The sequence below is a fragment of the Rhineura floridana genome, chromosome 12, assembly GCF_030035675.1.
Source record: "Rhineura floridana isolate rRhiFlo1 chromosome 12, rRhiFlo1.hap2, whole genome shotgun sequence".
NCBI lineage: Eukaryota > Metazoa > Chordata > Lepidosauria > Squamata > Rhineuridae > Rhineura > Rhineura floridana.
Window position 1 is genome coordinate 12,155,216 of NC_084491.1, and position 21,883 is coordinate 12,177,098.

At 48.7% G+C, this 21,883-nt stretch overlaps 1 protein-coding gene across 4 annotated transcripts in view; it reads left to right on the forward strand.

The window, feature by feature from the left end:
* BMP1 (bone morphogenetic protein 1) overlaps positions 1 to 21,883 on the forward strand; it is a 207,694-nt gene that overhangs the window by 173,411 nt on the left and 12,400 nt on the right. The window contains exon 18 of one of the 4 annotated variants that reach the window (XM_061593536.1): positions 18,478 to 19,302. The exons of the other annotated variants lie outside the window; for them this stretch is intronic. Coding sequence (XP_061449520.1) covers positions 18,478 to 18,572 — 95 coding nt within the window. The 3' untranslated portion in view covers positions 18,573 to 19,302. Of the gene's footprint in view, positions 1 to 18,477; positions 19,303 to 21,883 lie in introns of those variants that run through there. 4 annotated transcript variants of the gene reach the window in all.

A 21,883-nucleotide genomic window follows, 5' to 3' on the forward strand; every position in this document is an offset into this window, starting at 1 on the left:
AGAGCCACACAGACATTTTCCAAGTAGTAACTTAACACAGAGTGCATGTAGCCATTTGGTTCATGTGTATCATCCTTCCAAATGATGACGAGAAGTTTACTGTGTGTCAGGTGGAGTTGTATGGTAAAATGGTTGTTTTGCACCAACTCTCTGTCTATAAAAGTCAGAGGGAAATCCATGAAATCCATGAGATATTCCCTTGGAAGATCTGTGCAGCCTTCCTTCTCCCTGTTCCCTGCCCCCATCAGCTGGATAGTGCACCATATTGTCCTTCCAGCTTAGGAATATCCCACAGTTCTGGGCAAGGCTTCCTGCAGTCTTCCCATATGACATCTGGCAAACCCAGCTTCTAAGGAAGATGGTGTTGCCACATTATTTGTGAATGATGCTCTCATGCTGTTAGCTGGAGAACATTCAACTAGATCAAAAGCCCTTTGAGGGGTTTCAGGTATGGTATTTTGATTTACTTTTTAAAAATAAAAGCAAGGCATGTAAGGTACCCAGGAGTCACCCAGCAACCAAGAAGCCAGGAACCATCCCAGAATAAAACTCAGCCAACAAGACCTCAGAGGCAGCAGGGTGAGTACCTTGTTCTCTTTCTTTTAGTTCAGGGGAACCCACCTGAATAAAGGCCTTTGGCTGTTCAGGTATGTAGGTGCTTCAAGACCAGAACCTGATACTGCATCCTTTTTACAGTGTTAAGATGAATTGTTTTGCCTTCTTAATCCTGCTATATCCCTCAGGCCTCACAAATGAAACACAAAATAGATGTTTGCGATATTTCTTACTGGCTCAAACTCAGTTGGTATAGGAGTATGCAAGCTTCCAAGTAGCACTGAATTCTAAAGCAAAAATATAGTGTAGTGCTGGGAAACCTCTGGCCCATTAGGCCTTTGCCATCAGGCCATATCGCCTGCATTCTCTCATAGATGACAGAGGTCTCCAAGTGAGTATCGGACACTACAGCTCAGAGACAGGAAACGCTTCAGCAGACATTTGTGCTCCTCCCCCCTTGCTGAGGCTCAGTTTTAGTTTTCTCTCAGCTTGGAGAACATCCTGTTTGGTTCCTCTATTCTTCTCCTCACTGAGATTGATTCCTTTTTTCGTGTGTTCCTATACTTTATTCATTGTTCCTGTTCTCTATCCTCTGCTTGTTTTTCTGGGTGTTTAAAAAAAAAGAACTTTTCCTTTTCAAGTCTTTAGCTGTTTCCCTTTCCCTTCTCTTCGCTGTCTTTTCCATTTCCTTCCTAACCCCCCCCCAAAAACAGCCTGACTTATTTGTAGACCTTTCCCACCTGTCAGATCTGTCTTTATTTCTTAACGCCTGTCAGATCTGTTTTTATTTTTTATGTCTGTCAATCTGTCAGATCTGCCTGTATTTATTAACTCCTGCCTGACCTACTATGTCTTTCACTCTTCATCACAATGGAGAAACTCAGCACTAAAGGACAACATTCAAAGAAAAGACAGGCAAAAAAATCTGGGCAGCACTTGGCCATAGCCGTGTTCAGTTCCCAGTCCCCGCATCTTCCCGCCATTTTACAGAGAAAGCCGTCAGTGCTTACTAATGATTCTGATGAGGGAACTTCTTTAGGCTCTCGCTTTAGAACCTGACCTGCATTGGAAGCATTCCCAGGTAGGGAATCCACGGAGCCTGTGAGGTTAAGGGAAGCGGCGGTGACAGCAGCAAACAGAGAGATAGCGCCCGCCATTATAAGGCTGACAGCGGCAATGGGTGCTATTTTGGATAGTGGGATGATGACGCCCGCCATTTTGGATAGCGGAGCCAGGGCACCCATCATTTTTGCCAATGCCCGCAATAACACTGCAGAGGGGAGCTGCAGCCCCTGTTGATTTAGCAGGCAGCAGACCAGCACCACCCGTTTCTACACAGTCTTTGCCACCTGCTTCCTCATGCATTGCCGCCCTGCCAGAGGCATGGCGAACACAATATCCAGACCCGCCTTTTGTGTCCCCTAATGGCACTGTACACCTTGAGTTGCTCTCTTCGGATGAAGAAGGCCCTGGAGCTTTCCGCAGAGCCGGCAGAATCAAACGGAGGAGCAGCGGTATGTAACGGGAATGGATGGGTAGCAGAGTACTGCCCCCACCCCCTGTCTCAGAGCAGCAACATTTGCCAGTCGGCCTGCTGCAGCAGCAGCTGCTCCAAGTTCTGCCACAGCAGCAGACCCTACAAGTACTGTGGTCTGATCTTTTTCCCCCCACGGTCCTCCAGCCCCTTGGGGAGGCAATGATTGGGGATTTGACTAACAAATAGGCAAGGGGAGATGCACCAAAATGTTCTTTGCCTCCCCCCCAGAGCACTACGGATGTGGACCCCCTGCACTTAAAGAGACATTCAAGGGGGCAGCAGCAGGAAAATTTGTCTTCCCCTTGTCCCTTCGCAGCCACTAGAGGGCAAAGTTCAGTATTAGCAACTAAGCAGAACATGCCTGCCGAGTGTGAGTCTCAGGGCTCATCCAGACGACTATAATGTGTGACATGATAGCTTTGTGTATTCATTATTTTTCGGTTGTCCATATGACATTGCGCGCTTTTGCGCATTTTCGTGCGGTTAAATCCGCTTTGGCATTACTGCGAAAAATGCGATTTGCTTTTTTGAATCGGGAATCATCCGCTGCAACTTTAGGGGCTCGGATGCAATACCACGAACTTTAAAGCAGGAGGCGTTCCATGGGCGGTCATTGGGCATTTCCCCTCATCCCCAGCCAATCACGTATTTCCACTTTTGCGCATGTGCGCGAATGTCTGGGGAAAGCCCAGGAAAATGGAACCAATCAGAGCAATGGTGTGGTGTTGGGGAGGCCTCAGCAACTTCTACTGCGCAGATGCAAAAAACCACATTTGCACAGAAGCACAACAGCCGTTAATTTTTAGCGAGACTGCAAACTGGGTGGCCACTCAGGGTGAGATCTGCAATTGTGGTTGTTTGTAAAGGCCCCCTTTTCCTGGCTGGTCTCACTCAGGTGTGGCTGGTTGGTGCAGGGAGCTCGCTTTGCTATTTCCTCCTCTCTCGGAGACAGACAGACACGCACAGGCACACACAGTGGAGATAAGTGAGAGCCTGGCGCTTTGCAAAGGGCTACGGGAAGGAAAGGGAGGGGGGGTGAAGGCAACAGAGCATCAAGTTTTGCCCAAAGTGGTTGGGAAGCTGCTGGGAAGCCTCTCTCGGTGGCTCTTCCCTTATGCTGCCGCCACCACCTACACGGAGAGCGAGAGGCAGGCAGAGAGAGAGAGAGAGAATGGGGAGGAGCTGTTCTGGAGAAATAAGTAGAATTGCCAGCCGTATGTATCTCCAGAAACATTAGTATGCATAAAGGCAGAAAAGCATACAGTTGTTTTTGCGAAATATCACAAATACAACCAAAAAACCCACAGGAATCATTGGCATATAAGTGGTTTGCTAGATGGCCACCCGCAACCATCTAAGGAGAGCGGAGGAAGGGGTCGCTGGTGGTGAGGGCCAGCTGGGGAGAGAGCGGGCAGTGATGCCAGGCCACCCCCACGTGGGGGGAGACCCCAGGGAGGCTCTCAGGCAACCCCTTTCCTCGCAGAAGCCTCTCTCCCACAGGCTGCTTGAAGCTATGATCGCCAGCCTGAGGGAGAGCTGGGCGGCAAGCAGCGAGGGAAGGGGGCTGCCGAATCAGCTGTGGGGTGCTCTGATGGCTCAGCTGTCAGCCCAGCTGATCAGCAGCTTGGCAAGGGAGGAGGAACGGCTGCCTAACGTGGAGCAGCCGGAGCAGAGAAAGAGAGAGCAAAGGAAGGAAGCAGGCGGTTGCAGTGCAAGCCTGGCTGTTGGGGAGGAGGTGGCGGTGGAGGAGGAGATGGGGGTGGCGAGGACTCTCGGAGGGTGCCCCATCCCCTGCGAAGCCCCTGGAGCCCTTGGCCCCCTCCTCGGGAGAGCGGGAGATCGTTTTTGCCGCCCCTTCACTCCAGCCGCTCATAGAGCGAAGTGGTGGGCTAGAGCACCCTGGAAGCCCAGGGGTGGATCAGAGAGAAGCCAGCCAGAGTGGCGAAAAGGGGAGGAGAGCTCAGGCGGGCTGGCAGCAACTGGCAGGAGGTGCTGCCAGGCAAGGCACCGAGCAAAAGGGGCAGCAGGCAATGGAGAAGGAAGGGATGCCAGTCGCCCAGAGTGCATTCAGCATCCTTTGGCTAGGAACCCTTGGCTCCAGGCCAGGATTTCATTCTTGCCTGCAGCCTTCCGCTCTCTCTGCTGATTGAGACTTGCCAGCCCTGTGTATCTCCAGAATGTTTACTATGCATAAAGGCAAAAACACATACATTTGTTTTTGCATTATATTTTTACTATTATTATTATTAACTTTATTTATACCCTACCGTTTTTCCAAATTGGAACTCACGGCGGCTTCCAGATAAAAAACAGATACAGTTAAAACATACCAAAGTTAAAAGCATATAATACATAAATAAATAAATATAGACAGATATAATTAAAAAATGAACTCTAATTTAAAATAGCATTAAACTGTTTCTGATAATTAAACACTATATTCATAAAATCAGAATAATTAAAAAATAAACAAGCAAGAACAATATAACCTCCTTTTGGGCCTATCCTTAGCTGCCTTCGGAATCAAAGGCTTGCTGAAATAAGAAAGTTTTTACCTGTTGACGAAAGGACTGCAGGGAAGAGGCCGTTCTTATCTCCTTAGGTAGGGAATTCCAAAGCCTAGGGGCAGCCACCGAGAAGGCCCTATCTCGTATCCTCACTAGTTGTACCTGTGCGGATGAAGGTATTGAAAGAAGGGCCTCTCCTGAGGATCTCAGGGCCCGGGCAGGCACATAGAGGGCGATGTGGTCTGACAAATAGCCTGGACCCAAGCCGTGTAGGGCTTTATAGGTCAGCACCAGCACTTTGAATTGTGTCCGGAAACAAACTGGCAGCCAGTGGAGCTTTTTTAACGGGAGCTGTATGGTCCCTGTAATCAGCCCCAGTTAACATTCTGGCTGCAGCACACTGTACCAGATGAAGTTTCCGAGCAGTCTTCAGAGGCAGCCCCACGTAGAGTGTGTTACAGTAATCGAAACGGGATGTGACTAAGGCATGTGTCACCGTGACCAGATTGGACGGGTCAAGGAACGGGTGCAGTTGGCGCACTAATTCTCGTGCCCAGGGTGAGAGGCAATAACGGAACTCTGGGATGTGATTAATTCTTTCTTTATTAAGGAAATTTCCACATTGAATTTCCTGCGCTTCATGCAAGCCTCTAATCTAACTCACTAGATCCCCTAAGTGCCTATTCCTGCAGCATTGAAAGAAAGTTGACAGAGCGAAGTTTTTCCCGCCTCCCCACCCCTTATGAAGGAGGGAGGTGGTCGCGAAGCCTTGCACTCCTTCGGAGAGATCCCCCTCCCTCCGCCTTTTTCTGTTCCTCCCTCCTTTGCCGTCTGCGAGCTCTAGGGGAGGGGGGTTCCTCTCTGAGGCACTGACGTCTCTATCCCGTGTGGGGGGTCCGGGTGAGTGGAAACTGGACGCCGGCTTCTTTACGGGGCTGCTGGGCTGAGGAGGGGTTACGTATCCTCTTCTCTCTGACTCTTCCATCTCCCCTCCCTGCTGCTCGAAAGGAGGCGTGAGAACTGGCAAGGCTGAGTCCTCGGCCATTGGAATCCCAAGGTCTCTTACTGCAGACATCTCTCTCTCTCCCCCCTCCTCTTCACTCCCTAGCTGCAACTCCTGGAATTCTAAATCCCCCTCCCCACTCTCTCCCACATCGTCTTCAGGATCCCATTCCAAAGTCTCGACAGTATCCCCCTCCCCAAAGCTTTCCTCCCTCCACCCCTCAGGTCTGGGTCTTTGGGGGTACTGCTGGTGAAAGTCCCGGACCAAGTCAGGGGCGTGGACGTCCTCCGCATTCTCCCACGACCTTTCCGCCGGGCCGTAGCCCACCCAGTGTATGAGATACTGCAGTCGATTTCTCCTCTTTCTGGAATCCAAGATACTTTCCACTTCGAACTCCGTCTGCCCGTCTATCGCTAGAGGGGCACCTGGTTGCACCTCTGATCTGAGGGGGCTCGGGGGGTGTTCTTTAGTGAGTAGGGAGCGATGAAAAACTGGGTGCACCTTGAACGTGGGTGGCAGTTTCAACCGGTAGGCTACGGGGTTGATTTGCGCCTCCACCTCAAACGGACCCACCCTCATATCTTGTAATTTTCTGTACTTACCCGGCATGGGCAAGAACCGAGTTGATAGCCAGACCTGGTCTCCTACTTGGATCGGGCTCCCTCCTGGCGGTGCTGGTCCACTACATGTTTGTAATTCACCTTGGCCTCGTCTAACTGGGCGCGCAATAGCTGTTGCATAGCCTGTAATTCCTGGACGAAATCCTTGGCCACCGGCACCATCAGCGTTTCGCGGGAGCTGGGGAAGGCCTTGGGGTGAAGCCCATAGTTTGTGAAGAAGGGTGTTTGGCGTGTGCTGGAGTGCAAGGCATTATTGTAGGTGAACTCTGCTAGGTGCAAGTAAGACTTCCAGTCATTTTGTTGATACGAGATATAGCAGCGTAAATAGCCTTCCAGGATCGAGTTGAGGCGCTCCGTCTGCCCATCAGTCTGGGGGTGATGCGAGGACGACATCTTTAGCTCTGTGCCTAGTTGCTTCCACAGAGCTCTCCAGAACTTGGCGCTAAACTGAGTTCCTCGATCCCAAACTATACTGTCGGGCAATCCGTGCAAGCGGTATACCTCTCTCACGAACAGTTTAGCCGTGCTTCTGCGCCCGGTACTCCTGCGCACGGCAGGAAATGAGCCATCTTAGTTAGAGTGTCTACCACCACCAGGATGGTCGACATCCCTTGGGAGTCAGGGAGGTCTGTTATAAAGTCCATCGAAATTCCCTTCCAGGGGGCCTGCGGCGTAGGCAAGGGTTCAAGTAACCCAGCCGGTTTCCGAGGCGCGTGCTTTGTCCTCAAACAAACTGGGCAGGTCTGGACGTAGTTCTCTATTTCTCTCCTCATTTGCGGCCACCAAAAATCCCTGGCAACCATTTGGATGATTTTGAAAATGCCAAAGTGGCCTGCTGCCACGGAGTCGTGGCACTGTTTCAACACCCGGGTCCTTATCTCTCCAGGAGGCACATACCTCGCTGATCGGTAGCACAAGAGTCCATTGCTTTCATGTAATCCGCTCTCCCTTTTGGCAGGCAGATCCAAGTCAGCCAGACATTGTCGCGCGTAAGGGTCTTTTGCTTGAGCTTCCTTAAGTTCCTTTTCCCAGGAATCTTGACATGCACCCGCGAACACTCTCTCTGGGGGGATGATGTATTGTTGAGCATTTGGGGCTTTCTCTTCCAAATATCCCGGCAGTCGGGAGAGAGCGTCAGCCCTCTGGTTCTTGGCTTGGGGGTAGTAAGTAATCCGGAAGTTAAACCTAGAGAAGAACTGTGCCCACCGTATTTGTCGCTGGTTCAACTTCCTGGCTGTCTGCAAGCTCTCGAGGTTCTTATAGTCCAATCTAACCTCAATTTGGTGTTGAGCCCCCTCCAGGTACTGTCTCCAGTGGGCGAATGCTTCTTTAATCGCAAGGAGCTCTTTTTCCAAGACAGTGTAATTTTGCTCGGGGTTCGTTAGCTTCCTTGAAAAGTATGCGCAGGGGCGCAGACCCTCTCCTTCTTCTCCCTGTTGTAACAAAATTCCTCCGATGGCAAAGTCTGAGGCGTCGCACTCCACTATATAGGGTTGCGTGGGGTCGGTGAACTTCAGGATCGGCTCTTCCGAGAAACACTTCTTTAATTCCTCGAAGGCCTTTGTGGCCTCCGCCGTCCACCGGAATGCCTTCTTTTCCCGTAGGCAGTCCGTCACTGGGGCCGTCAGCTTGGAGAAGCCCAGAATGAACTTCCGGTAATAGTTAGCGAATCCCAGGAAGCGTTGGACATCTTTCTTGGTTTTAGGCTGACCCCATTCCAACACACAGCTCACTTTCCCTGAATCCATCTCTATCCCCTCTGGGGAGATTCGGTATCCTAAGAAATCCAAGGCAGTCAGATCAAAGCCACACTTCTCGAGCTTCGTGTACAGGCTGTTCTCCCTCAGTCTCTGTAGCACTGTTTTTACATGTCGTTCGTGATCCTGTGGGTCTTTTGAAAATATCAATATGTCGTCCAGGTAAATGATAACGTAGGAGTCTAGGAGGTCCTGGAACACTTGGTTCATGAACTTCTGGAACACTCTGGGAGAGACGGACAATCCGAACGGCATCACTAGGTATTCAAACTGACCCTGCGAGGTAAGAAATGCGGTTTTCCACTCGTCTCCCTGTTTCATTCGCACCAGGTTGTACGCTCCTCTCAGATCCAGCTTGGTAAAAACCTTGGCCGATCGCAACCGATCTAACAGCTCCAGAATGAGGGGCAGGGGGTAGCTGTTCGGTATGATGATTTGATTTAATGCGCGGTAGTCATGGCACGGCTGGAGCTCTCCTCCTTTTTTCCTGACGAACAGCAAAGGCGCTGCCGCAGGTGACTGCGAGGGTCGAATGAACCCTCGCTTCAGGTTCTTCTCCAGGAACTCCCATTGCGCCGCTCTCTCTGTCTCCGTGAGTGAGTAAATTCTCCCTGCCGGGATGCTAGCCCCCAGGACTAGGTCTATGGCGCAGTCATATGGGCGATGTGGAGGTAGGTTCTCCGCTTCCCGCTCATCGAACACGTCTTGGAATTCTTTATACTTGTCTGGCAACACCACCCCCTCGGGGCTTTGTTCGGCGCCGGCCAGAATGGCTCCTGTCGTTGGGGGTTGGCAATTCTCATGGCAATACTGGGAAGTAAACACCACCATCGCTTCCTCCCAATGGATCTGAGGCCCATGTTTCGCCAACCACGGCATCCCCAGGATCACTGAGAAACTTGAGAGATGAGACACATAGAACGAAATAGTCTCTGAATGCCCTGGGATTTCCATCTCCAATTCTTGAGTCGCGCGTGTCACACCCCAGGACTTCAAAGGCCTTCCGTCAATGGTCTCCATGGCTAAAGGCTTTTCCAGCTCCCAGGTGGGGATCGCATAGCGAGTCACTAACTCTGCATCCATAAAACAAGTGGATGCCCCAATGTCTATCATGGCTTCTGTCTTAAAACTTTCCCCCTTGGGCATCGTAATTCGGACAGGCAATATCAGGACCCCCCGCGAGGGGGGTTGTGTCACTGCAGGCCCTTTGATAGTAGCGGCCCCCAGCCCTCCGGCCTCTTCGAGAGCTGGGTTGTTCAGTTTCCCGACAGCTCGGGCTTCCCCACCTTCGCCCCGCAATTCCGGGCTAGATGCCCAGGTTTAGCGCAATACAGACAGAGATTCTCTCACCTCCGCCTCTCCTTCACTTCGTCCGTCAGGCACTGTCGAACCCCACCCCCAGCTGCATGGGTTCCTCTCCGCTTGGGGATGGGGGGGTCGGTCCTGGCACATTGCAGCTTCGGGGTGCTGGTATGGGAACAGGGTATCGAGGCGCCTCATGTTTTTTCTCCAGTCGCCGTCCGTCCAGCCGGTGGTCTATCTGCAGGCACATACGGATCAGGTCTCTCAGAGTGTCTGGGGGTGTCATTCGGGCCAGTTCATCTAGGATTTCTGGGCTCAGTCCACTTCGGTACAAATACATGTGCGCGGGATCATTATAGTCGGTCTCTTGGGCCAGGAGTTTGAATGTATTGGTGTAGCTCGCCACTGATCCTCTCCCCTGTCGAAGCGCGCCCAGCTTCCTCGCTGCTGTCTCCTTCCTCTGGGGGTCCTGGAACATCTCTCCCATGGCAGTCTTGAACCCGGCGTATACTCCCAGTAGCGGGTCAGCCCTGATTAGGTAGGGGGTTGCCCACTTCGCGGCCTCTCCTTCCAAGAGGCTAATAACGAAGGCCACCTTAGCTTCGTCCGTCGGGAAGTCCGCCCGGCGCACCTGCATGTAAAGTTCACATTGGGCCAGGAACGTGGGAAACTGGTCACTCTGTCCAGCATACCTCGTGGGTAATCCTACAGGAGTCTTGACTGGAGCTGCAGCGGCACCGGGAGGCGCTGCCTGGAGCTGGACGACCGCCGCCCTCAAGGCTTGGTTGTCAGCCTGCAGGGTCTGCGTCGCGGTCCGAAGGTTCTGATTCTCTGCTTGTAGAGTTAGGAAGTTCATCTGCAGCGTTTGTAAATCCGCTTGCAACGACTCAAGGGAGATCCCTCCTGCAGCTCCCAGATCCATCTTTTATTCAGCAAGTTGCTGGGGCCTTGAGGGATCAGAAAGTGGCTCTGTCAAGCTCTCGTGCCCAGGGTGAGAGGCAATAACGGAACTCTGGGATGTGATTAATTCTTTCTTTATTAAGGAAATTTCCACATTGAATTTCCTGCGCTTCATGCAAGCCTCTAATCTAACTCACTAGATCCCCTAAATGCCTATTCCTGCAGCATTGAAAGAAAGTTGACAGAGCGAAGTTTTTCCCGCCTCCCCACCCCTTATGAAGGAGGGAGGCAGTCGTGAAGCCTTGCGCTCCTTCGGAGAGATCCCCCTCCCTCCGCCTTCTTCTGTTCCTCCCTCCTTTGCCGTCTGCGAGCTCTAGGAGAGGGGGGTTCCTCTCCCTCTGAGGCACTGACGTCTCTATCCCGTGCGGGGTGGCCGGGTGAGTGGAAACTGGACGCCGGCTTCTTTACGGGGCTGCTGGGCTGAGGAGGGGTTACGTATCCTCTTCTCTCCGACTCCTCTTCCATCTCCCCTCCCCGCTGCTCGAAAGGAGGCTTGAGAACTGGCAGGGCTGAGTCCTCGGCCGTTGGAATCCCAAGGTCTCTTACTGCAGACATCTCTCTCTCTCCCCCCTCCTCTTCACTCCCTAGCTGCAACTCCTGGAATTCTAAATCCCCCACCCCACTCTCTCCCACATCGTCTTCAGGATCCCGTTCCAAACTCTCAACACTAATCTCAAATGTGCAAAAGCCCTCCTGGGCACTGCAGAAACCTGGGAATCCAAATTTAAAGCTGAGTCCAGGAGGACGCCCAAACTGCGAACCTGTGTCTTCAGGGGGAGTATAACCCCATCCAGCACAGGCTGTATCCCTATTCCCTGATCTGCCTTATGACTGACCAGGAGCACCTCTGTCTTGTCTGGATTATGCCTCAATTTGTTCACCCTCATCCAATCCACCACTGACGTCAGACACCGGTTTAAAACCAAAACAGCTTCCTTGGAAAAAGGTGGAAAGGAGAAATAGAGTTGGGTGTCATCAGCATACTGGTGGCACCGAACTCCAAACGCCCTAACAACCTCTCCCAGCGGTTTCATGTAGATGTTAAATAACATAGGGGATAAGACTGAACCCTGAGGGACTCCACAGGCCAACGGCCAAGGAGTCGAACAGGAGTTCCCCAATACCACCTTCTGGGTTCGCCCCTCCAGGAATGACCGGAGCCACTGCAAAACAGTGCCCCCAAGTCCCATCCCAGCTAGGCGGGCCAGGAGGATACCATGGTCGATGGTATCGAAAGCCGCTGAGAGGTCCAGCAGAACCAACAGGGACACACTCCCCCTGTCCAGTTGTCTTCGTAGGTTGTCCACCAAGGCGACCAAAGCCGTCTCCCTCCCATACCCAGGCCTAAAACCAGATTGAAATGGATCTAAATACTCCGTTTCACCCAGGAATCTCTGGAGCTGGGAGGCCACCACACACTCTATTACCTTACCCAAGAATGGAATATTGGACACTGGCCAGTAGTTATCCATGTTTAAGGGGTCCAGGGAGGGTTTTTTCAATAAAGGTCTCACAACTGCCTCCTTTAGGCACCTTGGAATTCTGCCTTGTTGTGAGGAGGCGTTGACCACTCCTTTCACCCACTCCGCCAGTCCCTCTCTGGCCTTTTTTATAAGCCAGGAAGGCAAGGGTCCAGCAGACGTGGTGGCTCTCGCAAATACAAGCACACAAAAATACAGGAATTATTGGCATATTAGCGCACACATCCCGCCGGCCCTGCTCCAGAGTGGCGAGCGGCAAGGAACTCCATTACACCCACAGGAAATTCAAACTTTGCGCTGTTACAGTCAAGCGCATGCACGATATTGTGCTTTGTTGAAAAGGGGAGAGGAGCATACGTCGTATTTTGCGGACCAATTGGCTGATAGGGGGAGTGTTATGGGCGGAGCTGGGAAAAAGCGAGAAGTACGGGTCCTCCCGCTGCGGGTGCGGGTGCAAAAAAAGTGTTTTTTTAATCGGGAAAGAACGAACAAACAGGCAAAGTGTGGACTGTCAGATGACGAACCGGATATGGAAAACGTGGATTATCCCGCTCCGTTTGGATGAGCCCTCAGCCAGAGGTTGTGGGGGACAAGAAGGAGAGTGGAGCAATGGTTCTGGCATAGATGAGCTAGTGTCAACAAGGCTATTGATGATTACTTTCCTCCCTTGTTTGGTAAAGTGATAGCTGCTCTAGATTTATCTGCCGCACAGCAGCAGCAGCAACAGGGGGCAGTCTCCAAAAGTGCTATAGTGTTACCAGTCCTTAAAACATCAAGTAGATGCATTCCTTTACCAGCTCCATTTAAGGCCATAATGAAATCAGAGTGGGATTCCACACTCCAGTGCAGGAAGGGTATTAACATCGCAAATGAGTTTTATGTTCTAGATGCTGACGTCATGGAGCAACTCCAGACTCTGGCAGTGGATGGGCCGATCTCTGCCCTACTCTCCCGTGCTCTTCTGCCCTGGGGTGGAGATGTACAACTGAAAGACCCAAATGAGCGAAGGTCAGATACAGCCCTTAAACATTCTCATGATTCTAATGCCCTGTCAATTCGGGCTTCTGTGGCAGCTCCAGTTTTTGCTAGGGCAGCACTGCTGGGGGTCAAAGACATGTTAGATAACACTGATCAAGATCCAGCTAGGGTAAGGAAAACTCTGCTGAAGGTTTCCAGATCCCTGACATTTATAGCGGACACAACCATGGACTCCACTCAGTTCTCATGCAGGGCTATGGCAACGACAATGCAGACACCTTTGGTTGAACCACTGGGAGGTGGATGCATCATCACATGCAAATCTGGCTTCGGTACCCTTTTCTGGCTCAAAGTTGTTCGGCGAGACAGCACTGAAAGACGTTCTGGTGGAGACGAAGGACAAAAAGAAGATGATGCCGTTGCAAAGACAGGAAGATGGACACCCATTCAGGCACCCTTTCGCCTCTTTTCAGTCTTATCAGTCCTTTTGTGGCTCCAGGCTTGCGGATCGCAGTAGGGGCTTCAGAAGTGGCTGCCCCTCTTGGAACAGATTGAGGCAAAAGCCTCAACAGGCGGCTTTCTCCAGGAATTCTTATGGCCAAGGGAGACAGGGACGCCAGAACCAGCAGTGTTTCTGACTCGATACAGGTCCCACCAGTAGGGGGAAGACTCAGCCAGTTCTCCCATCACTGGCAGGGCACCACTCAGGACAAGTGGGTGCTCAAGATCATCAACGAGGGATACAGGATACAGCTGTCGGAGTATCCGCCTGCCAGCTTCCTTCCTTCACCCGTTTCCAGTTCCATAGTGAAGCAACAAGCAGTCTCAAGCGAGATTCGTTACTTGTTAGACATCTCTGCAATCAAAGAAGTGCCTTCTGGTGAATGTTTCTCAAGGCTCTACTCAGTCTTATTGGTGGGAAAGAAGGACGGAATGTGGCACACAGTACTTGACCTCAAATTCCTCAATCGTTTTGTTACTCAGCGGAGGTTCAGGATGGAGACCCTAACGTCCATTAAGGAGGCCCTTCAGCCCCAAGATTTCCTGGCATCAGTGGACTTGAAAGAAGCATACCTACATATTCCAATTTTTCCAGTGCACCGGTGACTGCTACATTTTTATTACAACAGAGACAATTACCAATTCCGAGCCTTACCTTTCGGCCTGGCATCTGCTCCAAGAGTCTTCACCAAAGTGATGGTGATGTTGGTGGCCAGACTTCAGATGCCAGGCTTGCATATATATCCTAATCTGGATGACCTCCTGATTCAATCAAAGTCTCTTTGTCAGGCGCAGGAGGATGTCCAGATCATGTTGGCACACCTAAAGGGCCATGGCTTCTTGGTGAACATTCTAACGAGCCAGCTCGACCCATCACAACAGCTGCAGCACTTGGGGGCAGGGCTGGACACTGTTCACCAGTCCATCTCTCTTTCACCAGAAAGAGCCCGCAAAATCTCGACCATGGCAATGTCATTGGCTCGGGCAAGGTCACAGAAGCTGGCAGAATGTTGGGCATGATGGCTTCTGCAATAGGAATTACTCTGTGGGCTTGTTTGCATTCTCACCCACTGCAATGGCTGCTCCTCCAGTACCAGGACAACATTGTTCATTGCAGGCATCAGTATGTCCTTGTTTCCCGACAAGAATTCCCTGCTATGGTGGGTGTTCGCAGCATGTCTTCAGAGGGGTGTTCCTCTGCAGGATCCACCTCATTCCCTCATCACTACCAATGCGAGTCTCAAAGGATTGGGAGCTCACTGTCAGGGCCAGTATATACAGGACATGTGGCCGCCGACAGAGTCGCACAGAAGTATCAACTGGCTGGAGCTTTGGGCGGTGCATCTGGCCCTTTGCCACTTCTCTCACTCTCTCCATTTCCTGGATATGCTGATTTGCACTGACAACACGACAACCTGGGCCCACTTGAACAAACAAGGGGGCACTTGGGCGATGGCTCTCCACACAGAAGCAATGGCCATGCTTTCATGAGTGGAGCAGCACTTCTCAATCAGGATGGAATGCATCCAGGGTCACTTGAATATAACAGCAGACTGGTTGAGTCGTGAGCAACTGTTTCCGGGGGAGTGCACTCTCAACAGAAAAGTGTTCAACTTTCTTCAGGCAAGATTCGGCACAAGATTCGCATCCAAGGAAAACCATCAGAAGCAACACTTCTTCTCTCACTACCTGAGTTGGAGGGCAAAAAAACTGGATGCTCTAGAAGTCCCTTGGTCAAAGGGCCTGCATTATGCATTTCCTCCAATACCACTTTTGTCCAGGGTGCTCAAGAAGATTCAATCAGAGAGGGCACAAGTGGTGTTGATAGCTCCCTATTGGCCACGACGTCCATGGTTTTTGGACATCATGCAGCTGACCACTTCACCACCATTCCATCTCCCATCATGCCTAGACCTGCTTCATCAGGGGTCTCTGCTCCATCCAGACCCCCAGTGGCTTCAGCTGACCGCTTGGAAATTGAGTGGCAGCGACTGTTGAATTCTGGAATTCCTTCAGAAGTAGTGATGCCCATCTTAGCGGCCAGACGCCCATCAGCCATTCGAAGTTACCAAGCGACTTGGGTAGTTTTGTGCTCATGGTGCAATAAAAAAGGGGTCAACCTGGGATCAGCTAGAGTGTCTGAAGTGCTCTTATTCCTTCAAGATGGTCTTCAGAAGGGCATGTGTCCTAACACTTTGAAGAGACAAGTGTCAGCCTTGTCATCTGTTTTGCAGGGGCAGGCATCTGATTCTCTCACTGCACATCCATTGCTGGAGTGATTCCTCTGTGGAGCCACAGTTATCAGTCTGCCAGTTCTTCATCGCTTTCCCACCTGGAGTTTGCATTTAGTTCTCTCTGCCCTGCAGAAGCCTCCCTTCGAGCCACTGAGCACAGATCCTTTAAGAATTATTGTTGTTTAAAACAGCCTTCTTGGTGGCCATTACATCTGCACAGAGGTTGTCAGAGTTACAGGCTTTATCAGTAGAGAAACACCTATGTACCTTTTATACAGATAGAGTGGTGCTAAGTACAAATCCAACCTTCATTCCTAAGGTAAACACGACTTTTCATAGACAGCAGGAGTTCATCTTGCCTTCTCTCTATCCTCATCCTTCTCATCCCAGGGAGAAGGCATGGCACTCCTTAGATGTCAGGCATGCGCTAAAGGTGTACTTTAACAGAACAGAACCTTTTAGGCAATCTGACTCACTATTTGTGTCTTGCCATCCAGCCACTATGGGAAAGCAATAGTCTTCAGCAACATTGGCTCGTTAGATTAAGGCTTGCATCTCACTACTTATGAGGCCCTTCACCTACCTTCACCTTTAAATATCACAGCACACTCCACCAGGTCTGCTGCCACATTGGCAGCTGTTTCCACGAATGCTCCACTAATAGATATCTGTAGAGCAGCAACCTGGTCCACTCCTAACACATTCATATAAAATTGACCTGTATGCCTCGGCGGAAGCTTCATCTGGCAGCAGGGTACTACAACAAGTCCTGCCTGCCTCTGACTCACCCTAGGTCTGTAGCTTTAGTACATCCCATTTGGAGACCTCTGTCATCCAAGAGAAGGGACAGTTTATTCTTACCGTAAACGGTGTTTCTTCATGGATGACAAGAGGTCTCTGTGATGTCCAGGTGGGATCATCACAGTCTCCAAGGCCCACCCTTGCAGTTTTCTGGTGGAAGGGACAAAGTCATTGAGTTCCATGCTTTTCCAGTCTGGTTTATGGTTGGCCAGTTGGCCGTGTTACTAACACTCTTAGTTACTCTTAAGTTTGTATGTTCTGTTTTCATCTTTGAGTTTATCCTAAGGCTGGATTCCGGAGCTTTCCAAGAAATGAAACTGAACCTCAGCAAGAGGGGAGGAGCACAAATGTCTGCTGAAGCGTTTCCTGTCTCTGAGCTGTAGGGGGAGCTACAATACCCACTTGGAGACCTCTTGTCATCCATGAAGAAACACCGTTTATGGTAAGAACAAACTGTTTCTTCTGGCTCTGAAGTTATCCCAAACAAAGCAATCTGGTCATGTAAGTAGTACAGAGAAAGCAAAGCTGGATACAAAAGCAGATATTTTATCTCATCAGATTGTGGGCTTGTCACAGCACAGTCAGCTTGTAGAGTGATTATTAATTAATTACTATTAATTTATTACTTTTATCCTTTGCCAAGGAGCTCAGAGCAGTGTTTTAGCTTTACAACAACCCAAGAAGTAGGCTAGACTGAGAAATGGCAATGTTCAATGCCACAGCCTACATTGAGGATCAGAGCTTACATCTCCCATGCTAAGCCGTTGCACCCCTTTCAGTAGATATATCTAGGAATTTGGCGGCAACCTGGCTGAACAGCAATCTTTGATTATCAGGTCCCTGCTGGGCAGTGTGCTTACAGCATATCTGCATGGATTCCCACAGGCATTCAGTCCTCCTAAGCTACAAACCACTCATACTACCTGCCATGTGCGGACCCCAGTAATCCACAGAACCGGATGCAGAGAAATTATAGGACAGAAAATGGGCAACAACAGAAAGGTGTGCAAACCCAGTTCAGTGTGGCATCCTTGTCTTCCTAGTACTGCTCTGGTTGTGCATTATGGCACTAGAGCAGGATCACAAATAACATACAAACTGTGTTGAAGTTTGTTAGAGCTGAGCAATACCTTTTAAGATAAGAAAAGCCATCAGCTTTTTGCTGTCTGACCAAGTTCTGTGTAATTTTGAAAGCTTGCATAGTTAAATCTAAGTTGAATCAGTCTATATAAAATATGTTTTTATTATCTCTTACTGTCTTGGGTGAATTTGGCAACAGTTCTCTGCATAAAGAAAGAGAGTTTATTTCAAGCCCATGGTCTGAAATCTACCATGTCTGCCCTATCCTTTGCTGCACTTTTTGACAGCTAGTGATCAGGGGGTTTCTCCTCTGCTATGTACTGTCGGGAGCTCTGTCTTCATGTGAACTAACAAAGGTGCCTGTTGCTTGGAACCTTCACTTTCAACTGGCGGGTCATTCATAACACACAACTGGGGCACACAGAGACCTATGCTGGGTTGACAGCATCACCATTTTCTGTTTTGCTTTTTGAAAATGAGAAAGATTGAGTGGGAGGAGAAAGGAGGGAGCGAGTCAGCAACAGATCTTTTTTATATATGAGACTTTAATTGTGTTGGTGTTGCTTATTGTTCTGGCAGAAAAACTACATTAAACTTTCTGTGTCAAAAAGCCAGGAAAGAAAGGTTGGGATAAAAGATGGATCTTTAAACAGAAAAATAAATGCCAGCAGCAGGAATAGGAGAACAACAACATTTAAAACCTATTGCTGTTAGTTTTGTATTTTTTCTTTGTTTTATTTATTTGTAATAATCATGTAGAAAGCTGTACAAAATCAAGTTCATTGTATGTCATATAAATATATAAATATCAGTATTTAAATATAAAAACAGCTTTTTAACATTAGCACAAAACAATAATTTTTAAAGTCAACAACCCCCAGATGTATCAACAAGTTAGAGTTGATTCCACGTTAAAATATATTTCTGAAGATTTTTTTGTTTTATATCTCTTCCAACATCACTTAAGGGTATTTTCTTTTTCATTACACTTTGTGTTGTATTTTATCTATATTGTTAGCCATCCTAGCAACAAATGTTTATATTGAAGGTGCATAATATATAAATAAGTAAGTACATTTGATCTTGTTTCTGCAAAGACCAAGGAGACTAGACTTGCAAAGCTATAAACCAGGTTTTTCCCTTATGTCTCTTCTCATGCAGGTCATAGTAGCACAACTGCAGATCTCCGACAACAGGATGAAACCACAATTGTAATCCCTCTCCAAAGCTGTTTATCACTCCAGTCTCATTATTAATTATTTGTACTAATGATGTAGCCAAACCCAACCCACAGTAATTGAAGAGGAGTTCCCTAGGCCCTCTTTTAATGTCCTCCTAGAAGACCATGGTGTGTTAAAACCATGTAAGAGTGTAGAAAAAACTAGTCAGTGTTTCAGGTCTCTTTCACTCTGGCAAAGACATATTTGTGTGCACACTTTCTTATGGAACAAATCACAGGTTGTGTCAGGAACTAAAATAAAATGCAGGCAGCTGAAAGGTAGTTGAGTCATATTATTATTATTATCACATATATATCCTGCCCATCCTCCCAAAGGAGCCCAGGGTGGCAAACAAATATACTGAAAACATCTTTAAAGCATCTTTTTACAAAATCTAAAAACAATTCCAATATAGATGCAGGCTGGAATAAGGTCTTTACTTAGAAGGCTTATTGAAAGAGGAAGGTCTTCAGTAGGCGCCAAAAAGAAGGCAGAGATGGCCCTGTCTGACATTTAAAGAAAATGAAGGAAGGAGTTGAAGAAGACCTGGTTAGTGTGAGAATTAATCCCTCTGAGTTAAAGCTTGCTTGTCTGCAAGAGAACAAGATCAGCATGACGATGGGAGATGGTAAGCAAGCAACTTTATACTGCTTCTGCCAACCAAGGAATGCGTGGCCAACTGAAAGTGCTGAAGGTAACCTGTTGCTTCTCTGATGGTTCATCAGGAAGTCTTGTCAACACGCTGGCCCACAAATTCAGCATTCAGGTAATGTCCTTCTTTAACTGCCTGTTCCAACCTGGAATAATATTTAGGCAGCTATAAAACTGTAATATTTGTCAGCAGGTATCCTAGCGCACCTTGGGATCAGAAATCATTACAGGTTTGCGGTGCTACTTATATTGTTATTTGCTGATAAGTAGCTGTTGGTTAGTGCTTTTGAGCTTGTCTGTGAGTCAGAAATGCACTCAACCTCAGGCATAGGTTTGTGTGCTTCCGTGCTTTGGAATCTGTGCACAGTTTAACAGGGGCACCACTTTATGCTCTGGATGTAGTTGAAGCACTGTATCAGAATTTCACCTGCCACCAGATCAGTGTGATTTCAAGACAGAAGCCTCCATTAATGAACTTATGATGTAATGAGTTCTAGAAGTCCAGTAGATTCTATTCCACAGGGACGTAGATCAGTAAGTAGCAGGTAAGGGAACAATTATGTCATGCTCACTTCAGCTATTTTCCTGGGATATGCCTTGGAAAAAGCTGGTGCAGTTCAGGCCAAGAGGGAGTCTCCACTTCCAAATTTCTTTGTGAGAAAGTAAATTCCTCTTTAAAGAAGAGTCCCTGCAAGCAGATCTACTAATGAGGGGCTGTAAATACACTAGTCACCAGATGAAAGCGTTTCCATTAGCTACATCTGGAGGGGGAACAGGTTGATCTGCCTATCAGTTGTGAAATCTCTTTGAAGCTGAATTGGAAAAAAAAACACTGGAGCAGATCAAACCAGGTTTTACAGTAAAAAAGAGGTGAGGTTTGATTGCCGTTGTGTACCCCTATTTTCAAAAGAGGGGTAGAGATGCACGGAAACTGGCAAAACAGCTGAGTGTGTCTCTACCCTGCATTACACTCCCCACACTGGAGTGCATGCAAACTGTACAGCCACCCAAAAAAACCAGCAGCAGAATTTTCCAAGAGGAGAAAAGAAAGGAAGCATTGCATGTCCCTCTTCATCCTGAAAAAAGAGAGCAGATGGAATAGATGTGGTATATTGGATCAGAGCACCAGACAAGAAAAGTGGGAAGAAGGATGAAAGAAAAGGACAATTAAGTAGAAAGAGAGAAATAGGGATTTGGTGTGAGCAGCACAATTGTGCCAGCCCTCTAGCTACTTAAGGCCATAAAAATTGCCTAAGGCTGTGTGAGCACACTAGTCACCTACCCCAAAGCATTTCCATTGGCCACACCTAGAGGGGGAACAGGTTGATCTGCCAATCAGTTGCAAAATCTCTTTGAAGCTAATTTTTATAAATGCACTCACGCTGATCCCACCAGGTTTTACAGTAAAAAGAGGTAGGGTTTGACTAGCATCGTGTCCCGTTTTCAGAAAAGAGAGAGGTGGAGATGCACTGGAACAGGCAGAACAGTGTATCTCTGCCCTAAAAGGGATGTAGAATGTGGGAGACAGTCACAATTTGCTTGCTTAATTTGCAGTTCTAGCAGCAGACCTCTCATCCTGCACACTTGAGAACTCTGATCAAACCGCTTTGATGGGTTTTGATTTCTTGCTTTGTTTTAGTTCTAAGCAGGGAGGGGAGCCAAATCTAAATCCTGCTTCATTGAAAACTACTATTTACCCCAAAGGGGAAAACACAGGCACATTTCCCTTGTGGACCAAATAGCAGCTTCAGGTGAGCCATTTAGATTGGAAAAATGGCACAGTTGAAAGAATCGTACACACCCTCCCAGCAGCTCTTCCCAGATCGAATTTAGGGTCCCTAGAGCTGCTTTGAACTAAAAAAAATACTTGTGGAATTCCAATCATGGATCTCGCAGTATGTCATCTAATTTGGTCATCAGGCTTCATTTTAATTCTTGGAGCTTCCTTTTTACTTTTATACCAAGGCCTAAAAAGCCTTTGGTCTGTTCCAGATTATCAGTTTTCCAGAGGATGTAAATTTGAGAATTTTACTGCCTGTGGAAGTGATCCTTCCAGAAAGGAATGCATCCCAGTTTGTGGCAGCACTTGGCATTTCAGAGATATAATTTCTGTGCACAGTTAAGTGAGGCATGGATTTGACTTGCCCTGCCCTGCCCTGGATTTAGCTACATTTGGAGGCTCACTGGATAGGTCTATATTCTAGACAAAACACAGGTGCAGATGCCTTTTGAAGAACAGTATCCAAAGTCGGCTTCCCCTCTCCTTTGCCCAGAGGTTGAGGAGGTAAGTGAGCTGGTTCCTAAGAGGTGTCTCCTATAAAAACCTACAAGCCTGGGGCAACAGTTTCACAGGAACTCCCAGCATTTGAGCTGTCACACCAGCAACAACTAGCTCCAGAACTGCTCCTGTTTTAGTATAGAAGGGTGTACTTGCTTGCCCCATCCTCAGGTCCATTCCTGGTCCTGCCAGTTTTTAACCCTGCTGCAACTAGGCTTCTAAGCTGAAAGGAGATTTCCAGGGTGAGCACTCCTCTTCCAGAGTTGCATCTTCCTGAGCCTCCTGCCGATGCTGATTCCTGCAGTCGGGAGGTGAGCCATTTTAGGAGCCTTTGATCTGAAGCCCTGGAGATCCTAGTTCCTTTTGTGGTGTTAGGCTTGGATGTCAGCAGTTCTGTGAGCTTTTCATCCCAAAACTT